General features: G+C 39.4%; 1 protein-coding gene across 21 annotated transcripts in view; it reads right to left on the bottom strand.

Moving 5' to 3' along the window:
• The window catches only part of CCDC158 (coiled-coil domain containing 158), a 100404-nt gene that overhangs the window by 20205 nt on the left and 59203 nt on the right, over window positions 1-20996 (bottom strand). For all 21 annotated transcript variants that reach the window (XM_082726979.1, XM_082726972.1, XM_082726962.1 and 18 more), the window contains one exon: window positions 20783-20908. In XM_082726979.1, coding sequence (XP_082583105.1) covers window positions 20783-20908 — 126 coding nt within the window. The remainder of the gene's footprint in view (window positions 1-20782; window positions 20909-20996) is intronic.

Raw genomic sequence — 20996 nt, 5'->3', positions numbered from 1 at the left:
ATTGTGACTCTGAAATCATTTTATGTTAGACTTGTTGCCAAAATGAATCCTAAATTATATCTCTAATGCACCTCTATCTTCTCCAAATATGGTTCTCCCTAATGGCCTTAGTCCATTACAGGCAAATGTATGAGTTATGATGTAAGATAAGTAATGTCCAAGGAGACTATGTGCTTCTCAACTGGCTCTATCTCCATTCTCCAAAGATAGAAGATAAATGGAAAAGCTAAAAATAAAAGCTTGATCTCACTCAGTTTGAATTAGACTATTCTATTTTGAGAATGTCTGACCAAGTCTATCTCTTATACTTATATTTCTGCTAGAAGACTATCATAAAAGTGGAATAGAAATATACTACTTGGAATATAAATATATTATTTACATTGCATATTGAGAAGGGTGAGTAGGAAACAAGACAAACATAAAGTGTTGCTAAAAATCTTGCCCACGTTGTAGATACGTTGGTGGCAAACAGCAAGCATAGCTAATACACGTTGCATATAATACATGGGCATAATTCCGATATATAAATAAAGCAAACTATATTGCCCTGGAAATACTTTATTTTTATGTGCAAAATAACCTTTATCTGAAACATTAAAATTCTTATGTCAAGATACAAGAACATGTGTGAGTTTTTGTGTGTATGTGTGTGTAGGATATATGCATGTATGGAACACCATATAACTTCAGGCAGATAATCTATTTACGTCATGAACTATTTTAATTTTTTTTTTTATATATAAAGAGCATTTAGCAGTGTAGTGTAGGGAAGCAGTACAGAATAATGGTTAAGAACACAGGACTAGGGGCGCCTGGGTGGCTCAGTTGTTAAGCGGCTGCCTTCGGCTCAGTGCATGATCCCAGGGTCCTCGGATCAAACCCCGCATCAGGCTCCTTGCTCAGAGGGAGGCCTGCTTCTCCCTTCCCACTCCTTCTGCTTGTGTTCCCTCTCTTGCTGTGTTTCTCTCTGCCAAATAAATAAATAAAATCTTAAAAAAAAAAAAAAAGAACACAGGATCTAGACTCAGGCTGCCTTGGTTAAGTCTTGGCATTACTCTGTTTGGGGTTTTTTTGAACTCTATGTAAATCACTTCGCTTTTCCAAGCCTCGGTTTCTGCATCTGTGAAATAGGCATGGTAACAGCACTTCCCTTATGTGGCAGTAATGCTCTGAACAGCACCTGGGTTCAGTAAATACCAGCTATGGTTAGGATTACAGAACCAGCAGACCACAATCTAACCAGGTAAGTGAAGGAGCCATGGGGAACAATGCGAAAGGTAGAATTCTGCTTCTCAGCACGATACTCTAACTGTAGCCCCACCTAAAGGACACTAAGGAATTATAAGGATAAAGAGGAAAAAAGAGATAACTTTAGATGAGCAAGGATAATGAAATTTTAGGAAATGGAAAGCAAATGCATAATCTCTGTAACATTAAGCAGAACAAAGAAAGCTGAAAAGGAGCTGCACAGAAGCAGCCACCTAGAAGCCAGCTGCTCTGCAGGAGAGCATTCCAGAAAGGCTCAGGACCTGGAGACCTCAAGTATTTCTGAAGGCCAAGGTGGGACAAAGAGCAGAAAAATGGGAAGGTGGGTTAAAAGTCTCCTGGAGAAGCTGTTAGACTCCCAGGTAACCACTCATTCTTCTCCCCTAGATGAATTTCGAAGCTTAATTTCTGCACAAGTTTGAAGCAGAGCTCCAATACCCCTTTAGGCTCCAAAGGGGTATTCGGCGTAGCAAGAGTAAGGCTGCAACTGGAAACAGGAGCCTTAAGTGAGACCGCGCAGATGGACAGGCGCCCTGCCTCCCCACCCCACCGCCTCTCGGAACACTGGCAGCTGATTTACATCTGTAAGTCAGTAGGAGCGAATCCCTCTTTAGGAGAACTCACAGGACCAAGAAAAAAGACCTACAGGTAATTTTTTGGTCCCTCAATAAAAAAGCAATACTTAACCATTTACTGGTTGATAAATCCTGTCAATCTTACTAAGACCTTGTAAGCAGCTTTTTAGGGACTCAATTTCAAATATGAATGAAGAGCCAATGACCACTATACTTTGAAGGAAAGTCTTCAACATGAATGACAGATAGCAAAACAAACAGAAAAAATGAGTTTGAAAAAAAATCAATGATTCAGGTGACAGGAGAAATCACTGAAAAACTAAAGTTATTACCTTTATTTTTTTAAAGATTTTATTTATTTATTTGACAGAGATCACAAATAGGCAGAGAGGCAGGCAGAGAGGGGTGGGGGGAAGCAGGCTCCCCGCTGAGCAGAGAGCCCAATGCAGGCTCCATCCCAGGACCTTGGGATCATGACCTGAGCCAAAGGCAGAGGCTTTAACCCACTGAGCCACCCAGGTGTCCCTAAAGTTATTATCTTTAAACAGAAATGAGAAAGTATTATATCACAAAGGAACAGAAAACTATATAAAGAGAAAAGGGCTCCTGGAAAAAAAAAAATATATATATACACAAAATCATACCATATGATAAATAGAAAAAAAATCAGTGGATGTTTAGAAGACAGAGTTTAAGAAATTTCCTAAAAGGTGGAAATAAAAGATGAGGAGATAAACACGGAAGTCAGAATTAAAGATTAACTAGAGAGGCTCACGAGGTCTCATTCTAAAACGAACTGAGGAAAATGATCAAATAAATGACACAAGAAAATTTCGGAGAATAAAAGAATGCAAGAGCCGGTTAAGTACCCAGCACAATGAAAAGAAAAAGACCCCCACCAGGGATCATCTTGAACCGAATCCATGAGGCACAAAGAAAAGACCCTACAAACTTTAAGAAAAAGAACAAGAACCAGGCACAGACAGAGGCCCTGGAGTCAAAATAGCGCCACAGCAACAAAATTTTGAGCATCAATCACATGAAAGTAAAGAATAATGGTACTTTCAGACATGCAAAGTTTTAAAACACTCAAAGGATGAAATGTTCCCTTTCAGTTAGCCTCTGCATCATATGCTGCACCAAAAGAAAGAAACTAAGAAAGGCAATTAAAACTTAAACAACAACAACAACAACAACAACAAAACAGAAAAAAAGGTGAAGGGAACCCTCTGGGTTGTGAGAGAAGGTAAATCCAAGAAGGCAACCATGTGGCAAGCCTTGAGAGTGACCATTCCAGATCAGAACAGGAACTCGGAAGGCTCTAAAAGCATGATGTGTAATACGTACCATCTATGTGCATAATATATGAACAAGGAACTAATAAAATAGTGATTACTTTGCTCATACTAAAATAAATTTTGCAGTCATTTTTCAGAGAATGTTTGAGGGGTAATTAGTTCTAGATATCTAGAAAACAAACCAAAGTAAAATGAGATAATTATTAAATTTAAGGGCAAAAAGGAAATATAGTCACAGTTCACGGTACAATTCAGCTAGAGAACAATATTTACATTGTCAGTAATCTGAGCAATGCAATTTAACCAGATGTATGAAATGATTATATAGGGGGAATGTGCAAGGAAAAGAAAGGTGTGTGTGTGTGCACGTTATGTCTGGTTAAAAGAGACGTAAATTTTTATATTCTGTAGCGTAGATTCATAGTTAATATCTAAAACTCTATGAGCCAAGAGAAGCAGTAGAAGAGTCCTTTTTCCAGTAATGGTTGAATAACTCTTCTGTTCAGAAATTCACTAGAAAAGCATACACATAAAATTTTTAAATCTGTCTGACATGAAAGAGCTCTCAACATAGTAAAGAATGATGGGCCAAAGTCTGGAAGAGAAGAATCCAGACAAGGGAGGCATTTGAATACATCTTCTCTAGAGGTATTCATCAATTCTAAAAGAACCAGCTGAGAGAGGCTGGGAAGACGAGATGACCTTTTGGCAGAATCAAGAAATTAAAGGGATAATAACTGGAAATCTATCAAAGAGGTGCACTATAAACCAACTGCTAAACCTCAGGCTTCCGAATAAGAACCTTAATCTGAATCGTCTCAATCCTCCAATGAGTTAAGATGATACGGGATTGTTAGTGTCTTTGCTTTAGCAGCCAGCCAGAAGCTAACGTACGTCCTCTATCAAGAAAAAATAATGTCACCTAGAAATCAAAATTATCTAATTTTTCATAGTCAATGTCCAGAACTCAATTATTTAGAAAGGAAGCAAAGAATTGAAAAATGGACTAAAGACCTTAACTGATACTTCAACCAAAGAAGATATATAGATGTTATATAAGCATATAGAGAGATGTTCCAGAGCATACTCCATTAGAGAAATGCAACACAAAATGGGATACTATTATGCTCTTATTAGAATGGCCAAAATCCAGCACAAAGACAACACCAAGTACTGGCCTGGATGTGGCGCCGCAGGGATTCTCATTTATTGCTGGTGGAGGGGCAAAATGGCACAGCTACCGCGGAATGCGGTTAAGCAGTTTCTTACAAAACTAAACACACTCTTATCGTATGACCAGCAATCACGCTCCTTGATACTTAGCCAAGGAAGCTGAAAACATAGGTCTGCACAAAAAGCTGCACATAAATGTCTATAGGGGATTTATTCATAATTACAAAAGCTTGGAAACAACCAAGATGCCCTTCAATAGGAGAACGAATAAACAAAACTGTGGTACATCCAGACAGTAGAATTAAGATGAGCTGTCAAGCCGTGATAAGGCATGGAGGAACTTTCAGTGCTTAGTACTGAGTGAAAGAAGTCAATCTTCAAAAGCTTCACTGTATGATTCTAACTATATGACATTCTGGAAAAGCCACAACAGATCAGCGGTGTCAGGGCGGAAGTGAATGGCAGGGACACATAAGAAGAGCTTGGGCTTTGAGGGCAGTAAAAATACTTTGTATGATATAACAATGGATATTATGTCATTATACATTTATCCAAACACGTAAGATACACAACACTGAGAGTGAACCTCAACACGAACTATGGACTTGAAGTAACGCTAATATGTCGATTAGATCCATCCTTGGTAGCAAACACACCATTTCAGTGAGTGATGGTGATGACAGGGAGGCTGTACACATGTGGGGAAATCTCTGTACCTTTCTCTCAATTTTGTTGTGAACCTAAAACTACTCTTAAAAAAAGAGAAAGTTTTGGGCAAACAAGAAAGCAAAGAGACTGGACAACATGACTGAAAATCAAGAGAAACAAAGAGTCACAGGCCCGTAGGGGATTCAGATCACGGAGTTATCACACATCAATCTAAAAAAGTAATATTTTAATAGAAGTACCAGAAGGAAACAAGAGAATGGGGCAGAAAAAATAGTTGAGAAGGTAAGGGATAAAAGTTTTCTAAAATTAATGAAAAATATCAATCCATACATCTACTAAGATCAGTGAACCTCCAGAAAGATAAATACAAAGACCACAGCTAGGTGCATCACAGTCAAATTGCTATAAACTGAAACAATGAGAAAGTCCTAAAAATGGTCAGAGAGGCATGCCTGGGTAGCTCAGATGGTTAAGTGTCTGACTCTTGGTTTCAGCCCAGGTCATGATCTCAGGGTGCTGGGCTCAAGCCCTGTGGCATACTCCAAGCTCACTGCAGGGTCCGCCTCCTATGTCTCTCCTCCTATGCCCTCCCCTAGCTTGCACTCTCTCTCTCGCTCAAATAAATAAGTTAAAAAAAAAAAAAGTGGCCAGAGAAAATATTACCTCCAAAGAAGCAACGGGAAGACTTAAAACTGATTTACCAGTAGAAACAATAGAATCCAGAATACAACGTTTTACAATGAATTCAAGTCACTCACCTATTAAACAATATTTATGGAGTATCTACTATATGCTAGACACTGTTGTAGGTACTTTAGGATAGCATCAATGAATAAAAGGAAGAATGCACATTACTTTTATTGTATAAAATTATATAATAAACGTTTTTAAGAGAAGAAATTGTACAAAGTATGCCTGACAGTCTATTCAGGAAATACAGTTCATTTTTGTTTTTAGAATTACTTAAAGTTTTGATTCAAGAGACATGACTGGCACTTTCTCAGTCATGAATGATATCCTTTATAATCAAGTACAGTTTATTTTTGCACAATTAGACACACCTCCCAAGGTGGTTTTGGGTAATAAAAAGTTGTTTCATTTCAGAGCTGATGTTTCTAGATGACCCTAGAGGTCTTCTAGTCCAGACTCTTCATTAGAGATGCACAGAGCAAGGCACAATATATTCGGCTTTCCAAGGTCACACAAGCAGTGAGACACACCAACGACTTCTGGCCAAATGTTCTTTGCTGTTGTTTATTTGTTGTTTGGTTTGTGGGGTTATTTGGGGGGGTTAATTTTTTATCAAAGTAACATGTACATAATTTGAAAGATAATTTTTAACCCTTAAAACCAAAAAGCAGCTGTCTCTTGCTCTTTCTCTCTGCCCACCTCCTAGTTCCAATCTCCAGAGAGAACCGTGTTTAACTTCTAATATTAGTATTATCATTCTGTTGTTTGACAGAATGTTTGATTATTTGTTGTGTGAGAGCTTGTTCAGTGCACACATCTGGAGTGTGTGAGAGAAGTCGTCTTCCACTTTTAGTCACTTCACAGTACATGCCTTTCATTTAAAATGCACAGGTGGGATAACTGGCAGGTCACTGGTGATCCCTTTACTATACTGCTAACTAACGAAATTGATTTTTATGTGCTATTTATGGAATAAGTTTTATTTCTTTGGAGTTGGGACTGAATATTGGTTGCAGGGGATTAGTGGTTCCATAAATATATATCACCAGAGGAGACAAAGCCTGAATCTTTCATTGCACATATGTTTTCCCCTGAGCTTTAAAGTATAAAAAATTAAAAATAAAATTTTCCCAAGTCTCTAAAGTCTTAACTAAAGGGAATAAAAACATGTTATGATTATTAAAATTTAATGATTAGAAATAAATTTATATTCATGAAAGAATAATAAATAGCAAATCATTTTCATCTTGGTAGAATGTTAAACATATCACTAAATTGCCCTTGGCATTTGAAGTGATGCTTATTTTAGCCATCTCACAGTTTGCTTTGTAATCTGGAAATGCTTGTGATGGAAAACACTGAATATACGATTATAAAATAATGTACTTTAACAATTATTATTGGTAAATTGGAAGATGACAGTGGAGTAGGAGGATCCTAGGCTTGCGTCATTCCACAAGTACAATTAGATAACTATCAAATTATCCTAAATAAGTCAGAAATTGACCTGAAGATTGGCAGAACAAACCACACACAAATAAAGGTAGAGAAGAGGCCACACTGAAAAAGGTAGAAAGTCCGGAGACACGGTTTCAGAGATAGATGGATCCTGGCCACTGCATGATGGAGGGAAAAGCATGAGAGACAGACTAACGCAAAGGTGAGCGCACAGGTAAAATGAATCTCCATAGGAACTGGCTTGGAAAGAAAAAAGGGGCAGAATTTTGTGACCTCTAGCAACTTGTGGGGCTTAAAGTCTGGAGTTTTAAAGGTCAGTGGGCTTGGTTTGGATAGAGACCGGCAGGCACTGCAGTATTCTTGGAGAGAAGGCAGACAAACCACCTGTGGACACGCAGAATGGAAGCAGTGATCTGAAGAACACTTGGGCCACACAGTGGGGATGTTATCTGCTCATCTTGGAGAGTGTCCCAGAGGTCGCATGCATGGATCCTCTGAGAACAAAGGAACGGGCTGGTGCCATCCCCCCCCCCCCCACCCAGCATAAGCACAGGCCAGCTGTGGGAACCAGCTCAGCACCAACACCTGCTCCCTAACATGCTTACACCAAGCCCCATCACCATCCCCTCCACATTCCAGAGTAACCAACCCTCCTAGCCATGCTTGCCTCAATCCCAGCGTGAGGGCAAACTCCCCCAGAAGACCAGCCCCAAACACGATTCACACAGTGTCTCCCAACATGGGAGTTTTATAGAGCTTGGTTCCAGCAGCAGTGGCAAAAGGTCTCATTTCACAAATAGACCTGAGCACACTTACTTAAAGCTTGCCACATTCAGGCTACAGACCAAACACTATCCACAATAGGGAAAGAGAGCCTCTGCAGACGACTGGCCTAAACAATAAAGTGGCCAGGACAAAACAGCAGAGCACAAGCAACGAACACTAAAGATACTCCGGGAAGCACCAGGACTTGGGGGAGTGGGGATACTACAAGGCAGGGCACTATAGGACCTCTTCTTTGTAAGGCCATTAGCCTCAAGAACATGAGACATAGCTGACTTTCCTAACATACAGAAATAGGCACAGAGACTTAGACAAAACGAGGAGACAGACAGATTTATACCAAATGAGAGAAAAGGACAAGACATATCCAAAGATCTAAGCAAAACAGATATATCACATGTCTGATTAAGTGTTTAAAGCAATGATCATGAAGATACTCACTAGACTTGAGACAAGAGTGGAAGACACGAGTGAGACTCTTAATCCAGAGACGAAAGGTATAAGAAACAAAATGAGAAACACCCTGATGGGATAAACAGCAGGGTGGCAGAAGCAGGAGAAAGAATAAGTCATCTAGAAGAGTAATGTAAAGTAATCAAGTTGAACAAAAGAGAGAAAAAATAATTATGTAAAATGAGAATAGGTTTAGGGAACTCAGCAACTGCATCAAATGTAACAACTTTTGTATTATGGAATTCCTAGAAAAAGGAGACAAAGAAAAGGGGACAGAAAATTTATTTGAAGAAGCAACAGCCGAAAACTTCCCTAATCTTGGGAAAGAGCTATCCAGAGCCAAGAGGTACAGAGAATGCCCATAAAAATTAATAAAAGCAGACCCACACCAAGACACACTGTAACTAAACTGACAATATAGTAAGAAAAGGAAAAATATTTTTTTGGAAGATATTTATTCATTTATTTACTTAATAACGGGGGTGGAGAGAGGGAGAGAGGGAGAGCGTTAGCAGAAGGGAAGGGCAGAGGGAGAAGCAGACATTCTGCTGAGCAGGGAGCCTCATGTGGGGCTCGATCCCAGGATCCTGGGATCATGAACTGGGCCAAAGGCAGATGCTCAACTAACTGAACCACCCACGTGCCCCAAAAGGAAAAATTTTAAAACAGCAAGACAAAAGTGTCCTTAACTTATAAGGGAAAACCCACAAAGCTAGCTGAACAATTCTCAACAGAAACTTGGCAAGTCAGTAGGAGGTGGCATGATCTATTCAAAGTGCTAAATGGGAAAAATGTGGAGCCAAGAATACTCCATCCAGCAAGGCTATCATCCAGAACAGAGGAGAGATAAAGAGTGTCCCAGAAACACAAAATCTAAAGGAGTTCATAAACAACAAACCAGTTTCTCAAGCAATATTAAAGGTGACTCTGAGGGGGAGGAGTCAAGATGGCAGAGAAGTAGCAAGCTGAGACTGCTTCAGCTAGCCGGAGATCAGCTAGATAGCTTATCTAAAGATTGCAAACACCTGAAAATCCATCGGCAGACCGAAGAGAAGAAGAACAGCAATTCTGGAAACAGAAAAACAACCGCTTTCTGAAAGGTAGGACCGGCGGAGAAGTGAATCCAAAGCGACGGGAAGATAGACCCCGGGGGGAGGGGCCGGCTCCCGGCAAGCGGCGGAGCAACCGCGCACAAAATCAGGACTTTTAAAAGTCTGTTCCGCTGAGGGACATCGCTCCAGAGGCTAAACCGGGGCGAAGCCCACGCGGGGTCAGCGTGGCCTCAGGTCCCGCAGGGTCACAGAAGGATCGGGGGTGTCTGAGTGTCGCAGAGCTTGCGGGTATTGGAACGGGAAAGCCGGCTGCAGAGACAGAGCCGACAGTAAGCTCGCAGCTCGGGGTGACCTTGAACCGGTCGCAGGCTCGGTGAGGTCGGAGCGCGGCCGGAGGTCAGGCAGACGGGAGTGACTGGGCGCTGTTCTCTGAGGGCGCACTGAGGAGTGGGGCCCTGGGCTCTCGGCTCCTCCGGCCGGAGACCAGGAGGCCACCATTTGTATTCCCGTCCTCCGGAACTCTACGGAAAGCGCTCAGGGAACAAAAGCTCCTGAAAGCAAACCCGAGCGGATTACTCACCCCGGCCCCGGGTAAGGGAGGTGTAATTCCGCCTGGGGCAAAGACACTTGAGAATCACTACAACAGGCCCCTCCCCCAGAAGATCAACAAGAAATCCAGCCGAGACCAAGTTCACCTACCAAGGAGTGCGGTTTCAATACCAAGGAGAGCAGCAAAATTCCAGAGGAGGAGAAAGCCAAGCACGGAACTCATGGCTTTTTTCCTGTGATTTTTTTTTAGTCTTGCAGTTAATTTAATTTTTTCTTTTTCATTTTTTTTTTTTTCTTTTTCTTCTCGCCTTCGGGTAAAATTTTTTTTTTTAACTGTTACCTTTTTCTTTTTTAACGATTTTTTACTAGTTTACCTAATATATATATTTTTTCTTTTTTACATTTTTCTCAGGTGTTTTCTTTTTTAAAAAAAAATTTTTTTCTTTTCTTTTTTTTTCTTTCTTTCTTTTTGAACCACTTTTTATCCCCTTTCTCCCCACTCACGATTTTGGATCTCTTCTAATTTAGTTAAAGCATATTTTTCTGGGGTTGTTGCCACCCTTTTAGTATTTTACTTGCCCCTTCATTTACTCTTATCTGGCCAAAATGACAAGACGTAAAAATTCAACGCAAAAAAAAGAACAAGAGGCAGTACCGAAGGCTAGGGACCTAATCAATACAGACATCGGTAATATGTCAGATCTAGAGTTCAGAATGACAATTCTCAAGGTTCTAGCCGGGCTCGAAAAAGGCATGGAAGATATTAGAGAAACCCTCTTGAGAGATATAAAAGCCCTTTCTGGAGAAATAAAAGAACTAAAATCTAACCAAGTTGAAATCAAAAAAGCTATTAATGAGGTGCAATCAAAAATGGAGGCTCTAACTGCTAGGATAAATGAGGCAGAAGAAAGAATTAGTGATATAGAAGACCAAATGACAGAGAATAAAGAAGCTGAGCAAAAGAGGGACAAACAGCTACTGGACCACGAGGGGAGAATTCGAGAATTAAGTGACACCATAAGACGAAACAACATTAGAATAATTGGGATTCCAGAAGAAGAAGAAAGAGAGAGGGGAGCAGAAGGTATACTGGAGAGAATTATTGGGGAGAATTTCCCCAATATGGCAAAGGGAACGAGCATCAAAATTCAGGAGGTTCAGAGAACGCCCCTCAAAATCAATAAGAATAGGCCCACACCCCGTCACCTAATAGTAAAATTTACAAGTCTCAGTGACAAAGAGAAAATCCTGAAAGCAGCCCGGGAAAAGAAGTCTGTAACATACAATGGTAAAAATATTAGATTGGCAGCTGACTTATCCACAGAGACCTGGCAGGCCAGAAAGAGCTGGCATGATATTTTTAGAGCACTAAACGAGAAAAACATGCAGCCCAGAATACTATATCCAGCTAGGCTATCATTGAAAATAGAAGGAGAGATTAAAAGCTTCCAGGACAAACAACAACTGAAAGAATTTGCAAATACCAAACCAGCTCTACAGGAAATATTGAAAGGGGTCCTCTAAGCAAAGAGAGAGCCTACAAGTGGTAGATCAGAAAGGAACAGAGACCATATACAATAACAGTCACCTTACAGGCAATACAATGGCACTAAATTCATATCTCTCAATAGTTACCCTGAATGTGAATGGGCTAAATGCCCCTGTCAAAAGACACAGGGTATCAGAATGGATAAAAAAACAAAACCCATCTATATGTTGCCTCCAAGAAACTCATTTTAAGCCCGAAGACACCTCCAGATTTAAAGTGAGGGGGTGGAAAAGAATTTACCATGCTAATGGACATCAGAAGAAAGCAGGAGTGGCAATCCTTATATCAGATCAATTAGATTTTAAGCCAAAGACTATAATAAGAGATGAGGAAGGACACTATATCATACTCAAAGGGTCTGTCCAACAAGAAGATTTAACAATTTTAAATATCTATGCCCCCAACGTGGGAGCAGCCAACTATATAAACCAATTAATAACAAAATCAAAGAAACACATCAACAACAATACAATAATAGTAGGGGACTTTAACACTCCCCTCACTGAAATGGACAGGTCATCCAAGCAAAAGATCAGCAAGGAAATAAAGGCCTTAAACGACACACTGGACCAGATGGACATCACAGATATATTCAGAACATTTCATCCCAAAGCAACAGAATACACATTCTTCTCTAGTGCACATGGAACATTCTCCAGAATAGATCACATCCTCGGTCCTAAATCAGGACTCAACCGGTATCAAAAGATTGGGATCATTCCCTGCATATTTTCAGACCACAATGCTCTAAAGCTAGAACTCAACCACAAAAGGAAGTTTGGAAAGAACCCAAATACATGGAGACTAAACAGTATCCTTCTAAAGAATGAATGGGTCAACCGGGAAATTAAAGAAGAATTGAAAAAAATTATGGAAACAAATGATAATGAAAATACAACGGTTCAAAATCTGTGGGACACAATAAAGGCAGTCCTGAGAGGAAAATATATAGCGGTACAAGCCTTTCTCAAGAAACAAGAAAGGTCTCAGGTACACAACCTAACCCTACACCTAAAGGAGCTAGAGAAAGAACAAGAAAGAAACCCTAAGCCCAGCAGGAGAAGAGAAATCATAAAGATCAGAGCAGAAATCAATGAAATAGAAACCAAAAAAAACAATAGAACAAATTAATGAAACTAGGAGCTGGTTCTTTGAAAGAATTAATAAAATTGATAAACCCCTGGCCCGACTTATCAAAAAGAAAAGAGAAAGGACCCAAATAAATAAAATCATGAATGAAAGAGGAGAGATCACAACTAACACCAAAGAAATACAAACTATTATAAGAACATACTATGAGCAACTCTATGGCAATAAATTTGACAATCTGGAAGAAATGGATGCATTCCTAGAAACATATAAACTACCACAACTGAACCAGGAAGAAATAGAAAGCCTGAACAGACCCATAACCAGTAAGGAGATTGAAACAGTCATTAAAAATCTCCAAACAAACAAAAGCCCAGGGCCAGATGGCTTCCCGGGGGAATTCTACCAAACATTTAAAGAAGAACTAATTCCTATTCTCCTGAAACTGTTCCAAAAAATAGAAATGGAAGGAAAACTTCCAAACTCATTTTATGAGGCCAGCATCACCTTGATCCCAAAACCAGACAAGGATCCCACCAAAAAAGAGAGCTATAGACTGATATCCTTGATGAACACAGATGCGAAAATACTCAACAAAATACTAGCCAATAGGATTCAACAGTACATTAAAAAGATTATTCACCACGACCAAGTGGGATTTATTCCAGGGCTGCAAGGTTGGTTCAACATCTGCAAATCAGTCAATGTGATACAACACATCAATAAAAGAAAGAACAAGAACCATATGATACTTTCAATAGATGCTGAAAAAGCATTTGACAAAGTACAGCATCCCTTCCTGATCAAAACTCTTCAAAGTGTAGGGATAGAGGGCACATACCTCAATATCATCAAAGCCATCTATGAAAAACCCACCGCAAATATCATTCTCAATGGAGAAAAACTGAAAGCTTTTCCACTAAGGTCAGGAACACGGCAGGGATGTCCATTATCACCACTGCTATTCAACATAGTACTAGAGGTCCTAGCCTCAGCAATCAGACAACAAAAGGAAATTAAAGGCATCCAAATCGGCAAAGAAGAAGTCAAATTATCACTCTTCGCAGATGATATGATACTATATGTGGAAAACCCAAAAGACTCCACTCCAAAACTGCTAGAACTTATACAGGAATTCAGTAAAGTGTCAGGATATAAAATCAATGCACAGAAATCAGTTGCATTTCTCTACACCAACAGCAAGACAGAAGAAAGAGATATTAAGGAGTCAATCCCATTTACAATTGCATCCAAAACCATAAGATACCTAGGAATAAACCTAACCAAAGAGGCACAGAATCTATACTCTGAAAACTATAAAGTACTCATGAAAGAAATTGAGGAAGACACAAAGAAATGGAAAAATGTTCCATGCTCCTGGATTGGAAGAATAAATATTGTGAAAATGTCTATGCTACCTAAAGCAATCTACACATTTAATGCAATTCCTATCAAAGTACCATCCATCTTTTTCAAAGAAATGGAACAAATAATGCTAAAATTTATATGGAACCAGAAAAGACCTCGAATAGCCAAAGGGATATTGAAAAAGAAAGCCAACGTTGGTGGCATCACAATTCCGGACTTCAAGCTCTATTACAAAGCTGTCATCATCAAGACAGCATGGTACTGGCACAAAAACAGACACATAGATCAATGGAACAGAATAGAGAGCCCAGAAATAGACCCTCAACTCTATGGTCAACTCATCTTCAACAAAGCAGGAAAGAATGTCCAATGGAAAAAAGACAGCCTCTTCAATAAATGGTGCTGGGAAAATTGGACAGCCACATGTAGAAAAATGAAATTGGACCATTTCCTTACACCACACACAAAAATAGACTCAAAATGGATGAAGGACCTCAATGTGCGAAAGGAATCCATCAAAATCCTTGAGGAGAACACAGGCAGCAACCTCTTCGACCTCTGCCGCAGCAACATCTTCCTAGGAACAACGCAAAAGGCAAGGGAAGCAAGGGAAAAAATGAACTATTGGGATTTCATCAAGATCAAAAGCTTTTGCACAGCAAAGGAAACAGTTAACAAAATCAAAAGACAACTGACAGAATGGGAGAAGGTATTTGCAAACGACATATCAGATAAAGGACTAGTGTCCAGAATCTATAAAGAACTTAGCAAACTCAACACCCAAAGAACAAATAATCCAATCAAGAAATGGGCAGAGGACATGAACAGACATTTCTGCAAAGAAGACATCCAGATGGCCAACAGACACATGAAAAAGTGCTCCATATCACTCGGCATCAGGGAAATACAAATCAAAACCACAATGAGATATCACCTCACACCAGTCAGAATGGCTAAAATCAACAAGTCAGGAAATGACAGATGCTCGCGAGGATGTGGAGAAAGGGGAACCCTCCTACACTGTTGGTGGGAATGCAAGCTGGTGCAGCCACTCTGGAAAACAGCATGGAGGTTCCTCAGAATGTTGAAAATAGAACTACCCTATGACCCAGCAATTGCACTATTGGGTATTTACCCTAAAGATACAAACGTAGTGATCCAAAGGGGCACATGCACCCGAATGTTTATAGCAGCAATGTCCACAATAGCCAAACTATGGAAAGAACCTAGATGTCCATCTACAGATGAATGGATCAAGAAGATGTGGTATATATACACAATGGAATACTATGCAGCCATCAAAAGAAATGAAATCTTGCCATTTGCGACAACATGGATGGAACTAGAGCGTATCATGCTTAGCGAAATAAGTCAAGCAGAGAAAGACAACTATCATATGATCTCCCTGATATGAGGAAGTGGTGATGCAACATGGAGGCTTAAGTGGGTAGGAGAAGAATAAATGAAACAAGATGGGATTGGGAGGGAGACAAACCATAAGTGACTCTTAATCTCACAAAACAAACTGAGGGTTGCTGGGGGGAGGGGGTTTGGGAGAAGGGGGTGGGATTATGGACATTGGGGAGGGTATGTGCTTTGGTGAGTGCTGTGAAGTGTGTAAACCTGGTGATTCACAGACCTGTACCCCTGGGGATAAAAATATATGTTTATAAAAAATAAAAAGTTAAAAAAAATAAAAATAAAAATAAAGGTGACTCTGAGTGGGAAGGAGAGACCAAAAGTAACAGTATAAAAGTAGGAAACACAACAGCAGTAAAAATGAATATTTCTATAAGTAAACGTTTATGGAACTCACAAAATAAAAGGATGTAAAATATAACAACATATACCTAAAACATGGGAGGAAAGGAGTAAAGGATGGGTCCAAACTTAAATGGCGATCAACTTAATATACAGTGCTATAAGCAGAAGAGATTATATACAAACCTCATGGTAACTGTGTATCAAAAAATACAAATAAATATGCAAAGAATAAAGAGAAATAAATCCAAATATATTACTAAGAAAAACATCAAACCATGAAAGACAAGAAAGAATCAGAGAAAACCTTCATAAATCACCACAAAACAAATAATAAAATGATAATAAATATATATCTATTAATTATTACTATGAATGTAAATGGATTAAATGCTCCAATCAAAAGGTGACAGAATGGATTAAAAATATAAGACCCATCTATATGTTGCTAACAAGAGACTCATATTAGACCTAATGACATCTGCAGAATGAAAAGTGAGGGTATGGAGAAATAACTATCATGCAAATGGATGTCAAAAGAAAGCAGGAGTAGCAATAGTTATTACCAGGTAAAAAGACTTTATTCATTCATTCATTCATTCTTGAGAGAGAGAGAGAGAGAGAGAGAAAACAAGCACAAGTGGGGGTGAAGGGCAGAGGGAAAAGGAGAGAATCCCAAGCAGGCTCTATGCACAGCATGGAGTCCCATGTGGGGCCCAATCCTAAGACCCTGAGATCATGACCACGCCAAAATCAAGAGTAAGACACTCAACTGACTGAACCACTCAGGCGCCCTGGATAAGATGGCTGTAAAACAAAGACTATAACAGGAGACAAAGAAAGATACTATATAATAATAAAGGGGACAATATAGCAACTGTAACCCAACAGGTGATAGAGCAACTGTTAAGTATTTATTCACCCAACATAGAAGCACCCAAATACATAAAACAGTTAATAACAAACATAAAGGAACTAATTGATAATAATACAATAATAGTACGGGACTTTAACACCCCACTTAATTCAACAGACAGATCATTCAAACAGAACAACATGGAAACAGTGGCTTTGAATGACCCACTGGAACAGATGGATTTAACAGATACATTCAGGACATTCCATCTTAAATTAGCAGAATACATATCCTTTTTAGGTGCACATAGAATGTTCTACAGAGTAGATTACATATTAGGCCTCGAAACAAGCCTCAACAAATTCAAGAAGATCAAAGTCACACCACGTACATTTTCTGACCACAACACTATGAAACTAGAAGTCAACCACAAGAAAAAATCTGGAAAGACCACAAACACATGGAGGTTAAATAACACATTATGAAACAATGAATGGGTCCTCCAAGAAATCGAAGAAGAAATAAAGAAGTACATGGAAACAAAATGAAAATGAAAACACAATGGTCCAAAACCGTTTGGGATGCAGCAAATGCAGTTCTAAGAGGGAAGTTACAGCAATATAAGCCTACTTCAAAGAACAAGAAAAATCTCAACAACTTCATCTTATACTTAAAGGAGCTAGAAAAAGAACATCAAAGCCTAAAGCCAGAAAGAAGGAAAAAAAAAAATAAAGATTAGAGCAGGAATAAATGATACAGAAACTAAAAAAATAATAGAGCAGATCAATGAAACCAGGAGCTGGTTCTGAAGAAGAACAGAAAGAAAAAATGATTAAAACTGATAAACCTCTAGCCAGACTTATCAAGAAAAAAGGAGAAAGGACTCAAATAAATAAAATCACAAATGAGATAGGAGAAATAACAACCAACATCACTGAAATACAAACAATTAGAATATGAAAAACTATATACCAACAAATTGGACAATATAGAAGAAATGATAAATTCCCAGAAATATATAATCTATCAAAATTGAAACAGGAAGAAAGAGAAAATTGAACAAACTGATAACTAGCAAAGAAATTGAGTCAGTAATCACAAACCTCCCAAAACAAAAGCCCAGGACCAGATGCTTCACAGGTGAATTCTACCAAACATTTAAAGAAGAATTAATCTGTTCTTCTCAAATTACTTCCAAAAATAGAAAAGGAAAACTTCCAAATTCATTCTATGAGGCCAGCATTACCTGATACAAAGCCAGATAAAGACTTCACTAAAAAAGAGAACTACAGGCCAATATCCCTGAGGAACACAGATGCAAAAATTCTCAGCAGACTACAAGCAAACAAAATTCAACAATACATTAAAAAAAAATCATTCACCATGATCAAGTAGGATTTATTCCTGGGTTGCAAGGGTGCTTCAACATTTGCAAATCAATAAACATGATACATCACATCAGTAAGAGAAAGGATGAGAATCAATCATTTCAAAAAATGTAAGAAAAGCATTTGACAAAGTACAATATGCATTCATGATAAAAACCCTCAATAAAGTATAAAGATAAAACCCCTCAACATATAAAGACTCCAGATGAAAGATCCAGAATTAATATCATCCTTAATGGGAAAAAACTGAGTGCTTTTCTTCTATGGTAAGGAATAGGACAAGGATGTCTACTCTCACCACTTTTATTCAATGTAGTATTAGAAGTCTTAGCCACAGCAATCAGACAACAAAAAGAAATAAATGGCCTCGAGATCAGTAAGAAAGAAGTACAATTTTGACTGTTTGCAGATGAGATACTATATATAGAAAACCTGAGAGTCCACCAAAAGGCTGCTAGAACTGATAAATGAATTCAGTAAATTTTCAGGATACAAAATCAGTGCTCAGAAGTCAGTTGCATTTCTGAACACCAATAATGAAGCAGCAGAAAATGAAATTAAGAAAACAATCTCATTTATAGTTGCACAAAAAATAATAAGATGCCTAGGAATAAACCTAACCAATGAGGTGAAGACCTTTTGCTCTGAAAACTGTAAAATACTGATGAAATTGAAGACAACACAAAGAAATAGAAAAAAATTCCATGCTCATGATTGGAAGAACAAATACTGTTAAAATGTCTGTACTACCCAAAGTAATATTCACATTTAATGCAATCCCTATCAAAATACCAAAAGCACTTTTTCCACAGAACTAGAACAAACAATCCTATAATTTGTATAGAACTAGAAAAGTGTCTGGGTGTCTCAGTTTGTTGAGCAGCTGCCTTTGGCTCAGGTCATGATCCCAGGGTCCTGGGATCGAGTCCTGCATTGGGTTCCCTGCTCAGCGGAGAGCCTGCTTCTCCCTCTCCCTTTGCCTGCTACTCTGCCTACTTGTGTCTCGCTCCATCTAATACATAAATAACATCTTAAAAAAAAAAAAAAAGGACTCGAGAAGACCCCAATAGCCAAAGCAATCTTGAAAAAGAAAAGCTGGAGGCATCATAATTCTGGCGTTTGTGTTATATTACAAAGTTGTTGTGATCAAAACAGTATGGTACTGGCACAAAAACAGGCGCATAGATCAATGGAACAGAATAGAGGACCTAGAAATAATCCCACAACTATCTGGTCAATTAATCTTTGGCAAAGCAGGGAAGAGTATCCAATGGGAAAAAGATGGTCTCTACACCCAGTGATGTTAAGAAAACTGAACAGCAATGTGCAAAAGAAAGAAACTGGATGACTTTCTTATACCAAAAACAAAAATAAACCCAAAATGGATTAAACACCTAAATGTGAGAGCTGAACCCATAAAAATCCTAGAAGAAAACACAGGCAGTAACTTATTTAACATCGGCTGAAGCAAATTTTTTCTAGCTATGTCTCATGAGGCAAGAGAAACAAAAGCAAAAATAAACTACTGGGGCTACATCAAAGTAAAAGTCTTCTGCACAGTGAAGGAAACAATCACCAAATCTGACAGACAATTTACTGAATGGGAGAAGATATTTGCAAATGGCATATCTAATAAAAGGATTAGTGTCCAACGTATATAAAGAACTTATACAACTCAACACCCAAAACCCAAATAATCAAATGAAAACACAGGCAGAAGACACAAACAGACATTTCTCTAAAAAGACATCCAAATGGCCAACCGACACACGAAAAGATGCCCAACATCACCCATCATCATGGAAATATAAATCAAAACTACAATGAGATATCACCTCACGCCAGTCAGAATGGCTATAATCCACCAATGACACAAGAAACAGCAGGTGTTGGCGAGAAGAAGCGTTGCGTGGTGTTGGTGGGAGCACAAAGTGGTGCAGCCACTGTAGAAGAGAGTATGGAGTATGGAGGTTCCTCAAGAAGTTAAAAACAGAACTGCCTTATGACCCAGCAATTGCACTAGTAGGTATTTACCTAAGGACAACAAGAGATAATTCGAAGGGATACACGCACCTCTATGTTTGTGGTAGCGTGATTTACGACAGCCAAGCAATGGAAGCAGCCCGATGGCCATCGACTGATGAACGCATAAAGAAGAGGTGGTGTGCATACCCACAATGGGACGTTCCTCAGCCACAAAAAGAATAAAATCTTGCCATGTACAACGATGTAAATGGAGTTAGAGTCTGATGCTGAGGGAAACCGGTCAGAGAGACAAATACATGCTGAGGGAAACCGGTCAGAGAAAGACAAATACCATACGATCTCACGCATCTGTGAAATGTAAGAAACAAAACAAACGAGCAATGGGGGAAAAGAGAGAGAGGGACAGACAAATAAAACAAACCCCGAACCCTAGGGAACCACCTGATGGTTACCAGAAGGGAGGTGTGGGCTGGGGGGTGGGTGAGCAGGTGATGGGGATTAGGAGCGCGCCTGTGACGAGCACTGGGCAGCGCTGAACCACTATACGGTCCACCCGAAACGAGTACTACAGTGTGTTAACCCACTGGAATTAAAATGAAAACTTAAAAAAAATTATTGTTAACATTAATCCCACCGAACAGCTCATCTGTCTTCCCAAGGGGAAATACCAGATGGTGAAGTTAGCGTTGGCATTCATTGAAATCTAGCAAGTGAAAGTGTCCTAACTCTAGATGTATTCTCCAGTGAAATTCCTCTGGATTTAGTTATTTGCGCAGGAGGGCACGCGCGTCAGGGATGAGGGGACCCGCTGCTTACGTGAGACAGGAAGCTGGCCGTGGACTGGGACGATGGCACGTTCGAATGGGAGCGGGTGGCCGTGGGTGGCTGCAGGAGGCGCGACTTCACCGAAGTGTTCGAGGTGAACCCGGGGCCCTGAAGTTCCTGGAAAGCGACACAGATGGGAGCAGATGGGAGCAAAGGCAGGTGCCGACCGACGCCCAGAACCGTGGGGTCAGATGCATTTTGCAAA

The sequence above is a fragment of the Mustela nivalis genome, assembly GCF_964662115.1.
Source record: "Mustela nivalis genome assembly, chromosome: 4".
Taxonomy (NCBI): domain Eukaryota; kingdom Metazoa; phylum Chordata; class Mammalia; order Carnivora; family Mustelidae; genus Mustela; species Mustela nivalis.
Note: the sequence above shows the minus strand (reverse complement) of the source record. Positions and strands in the feature narration are given on the sequence as shown.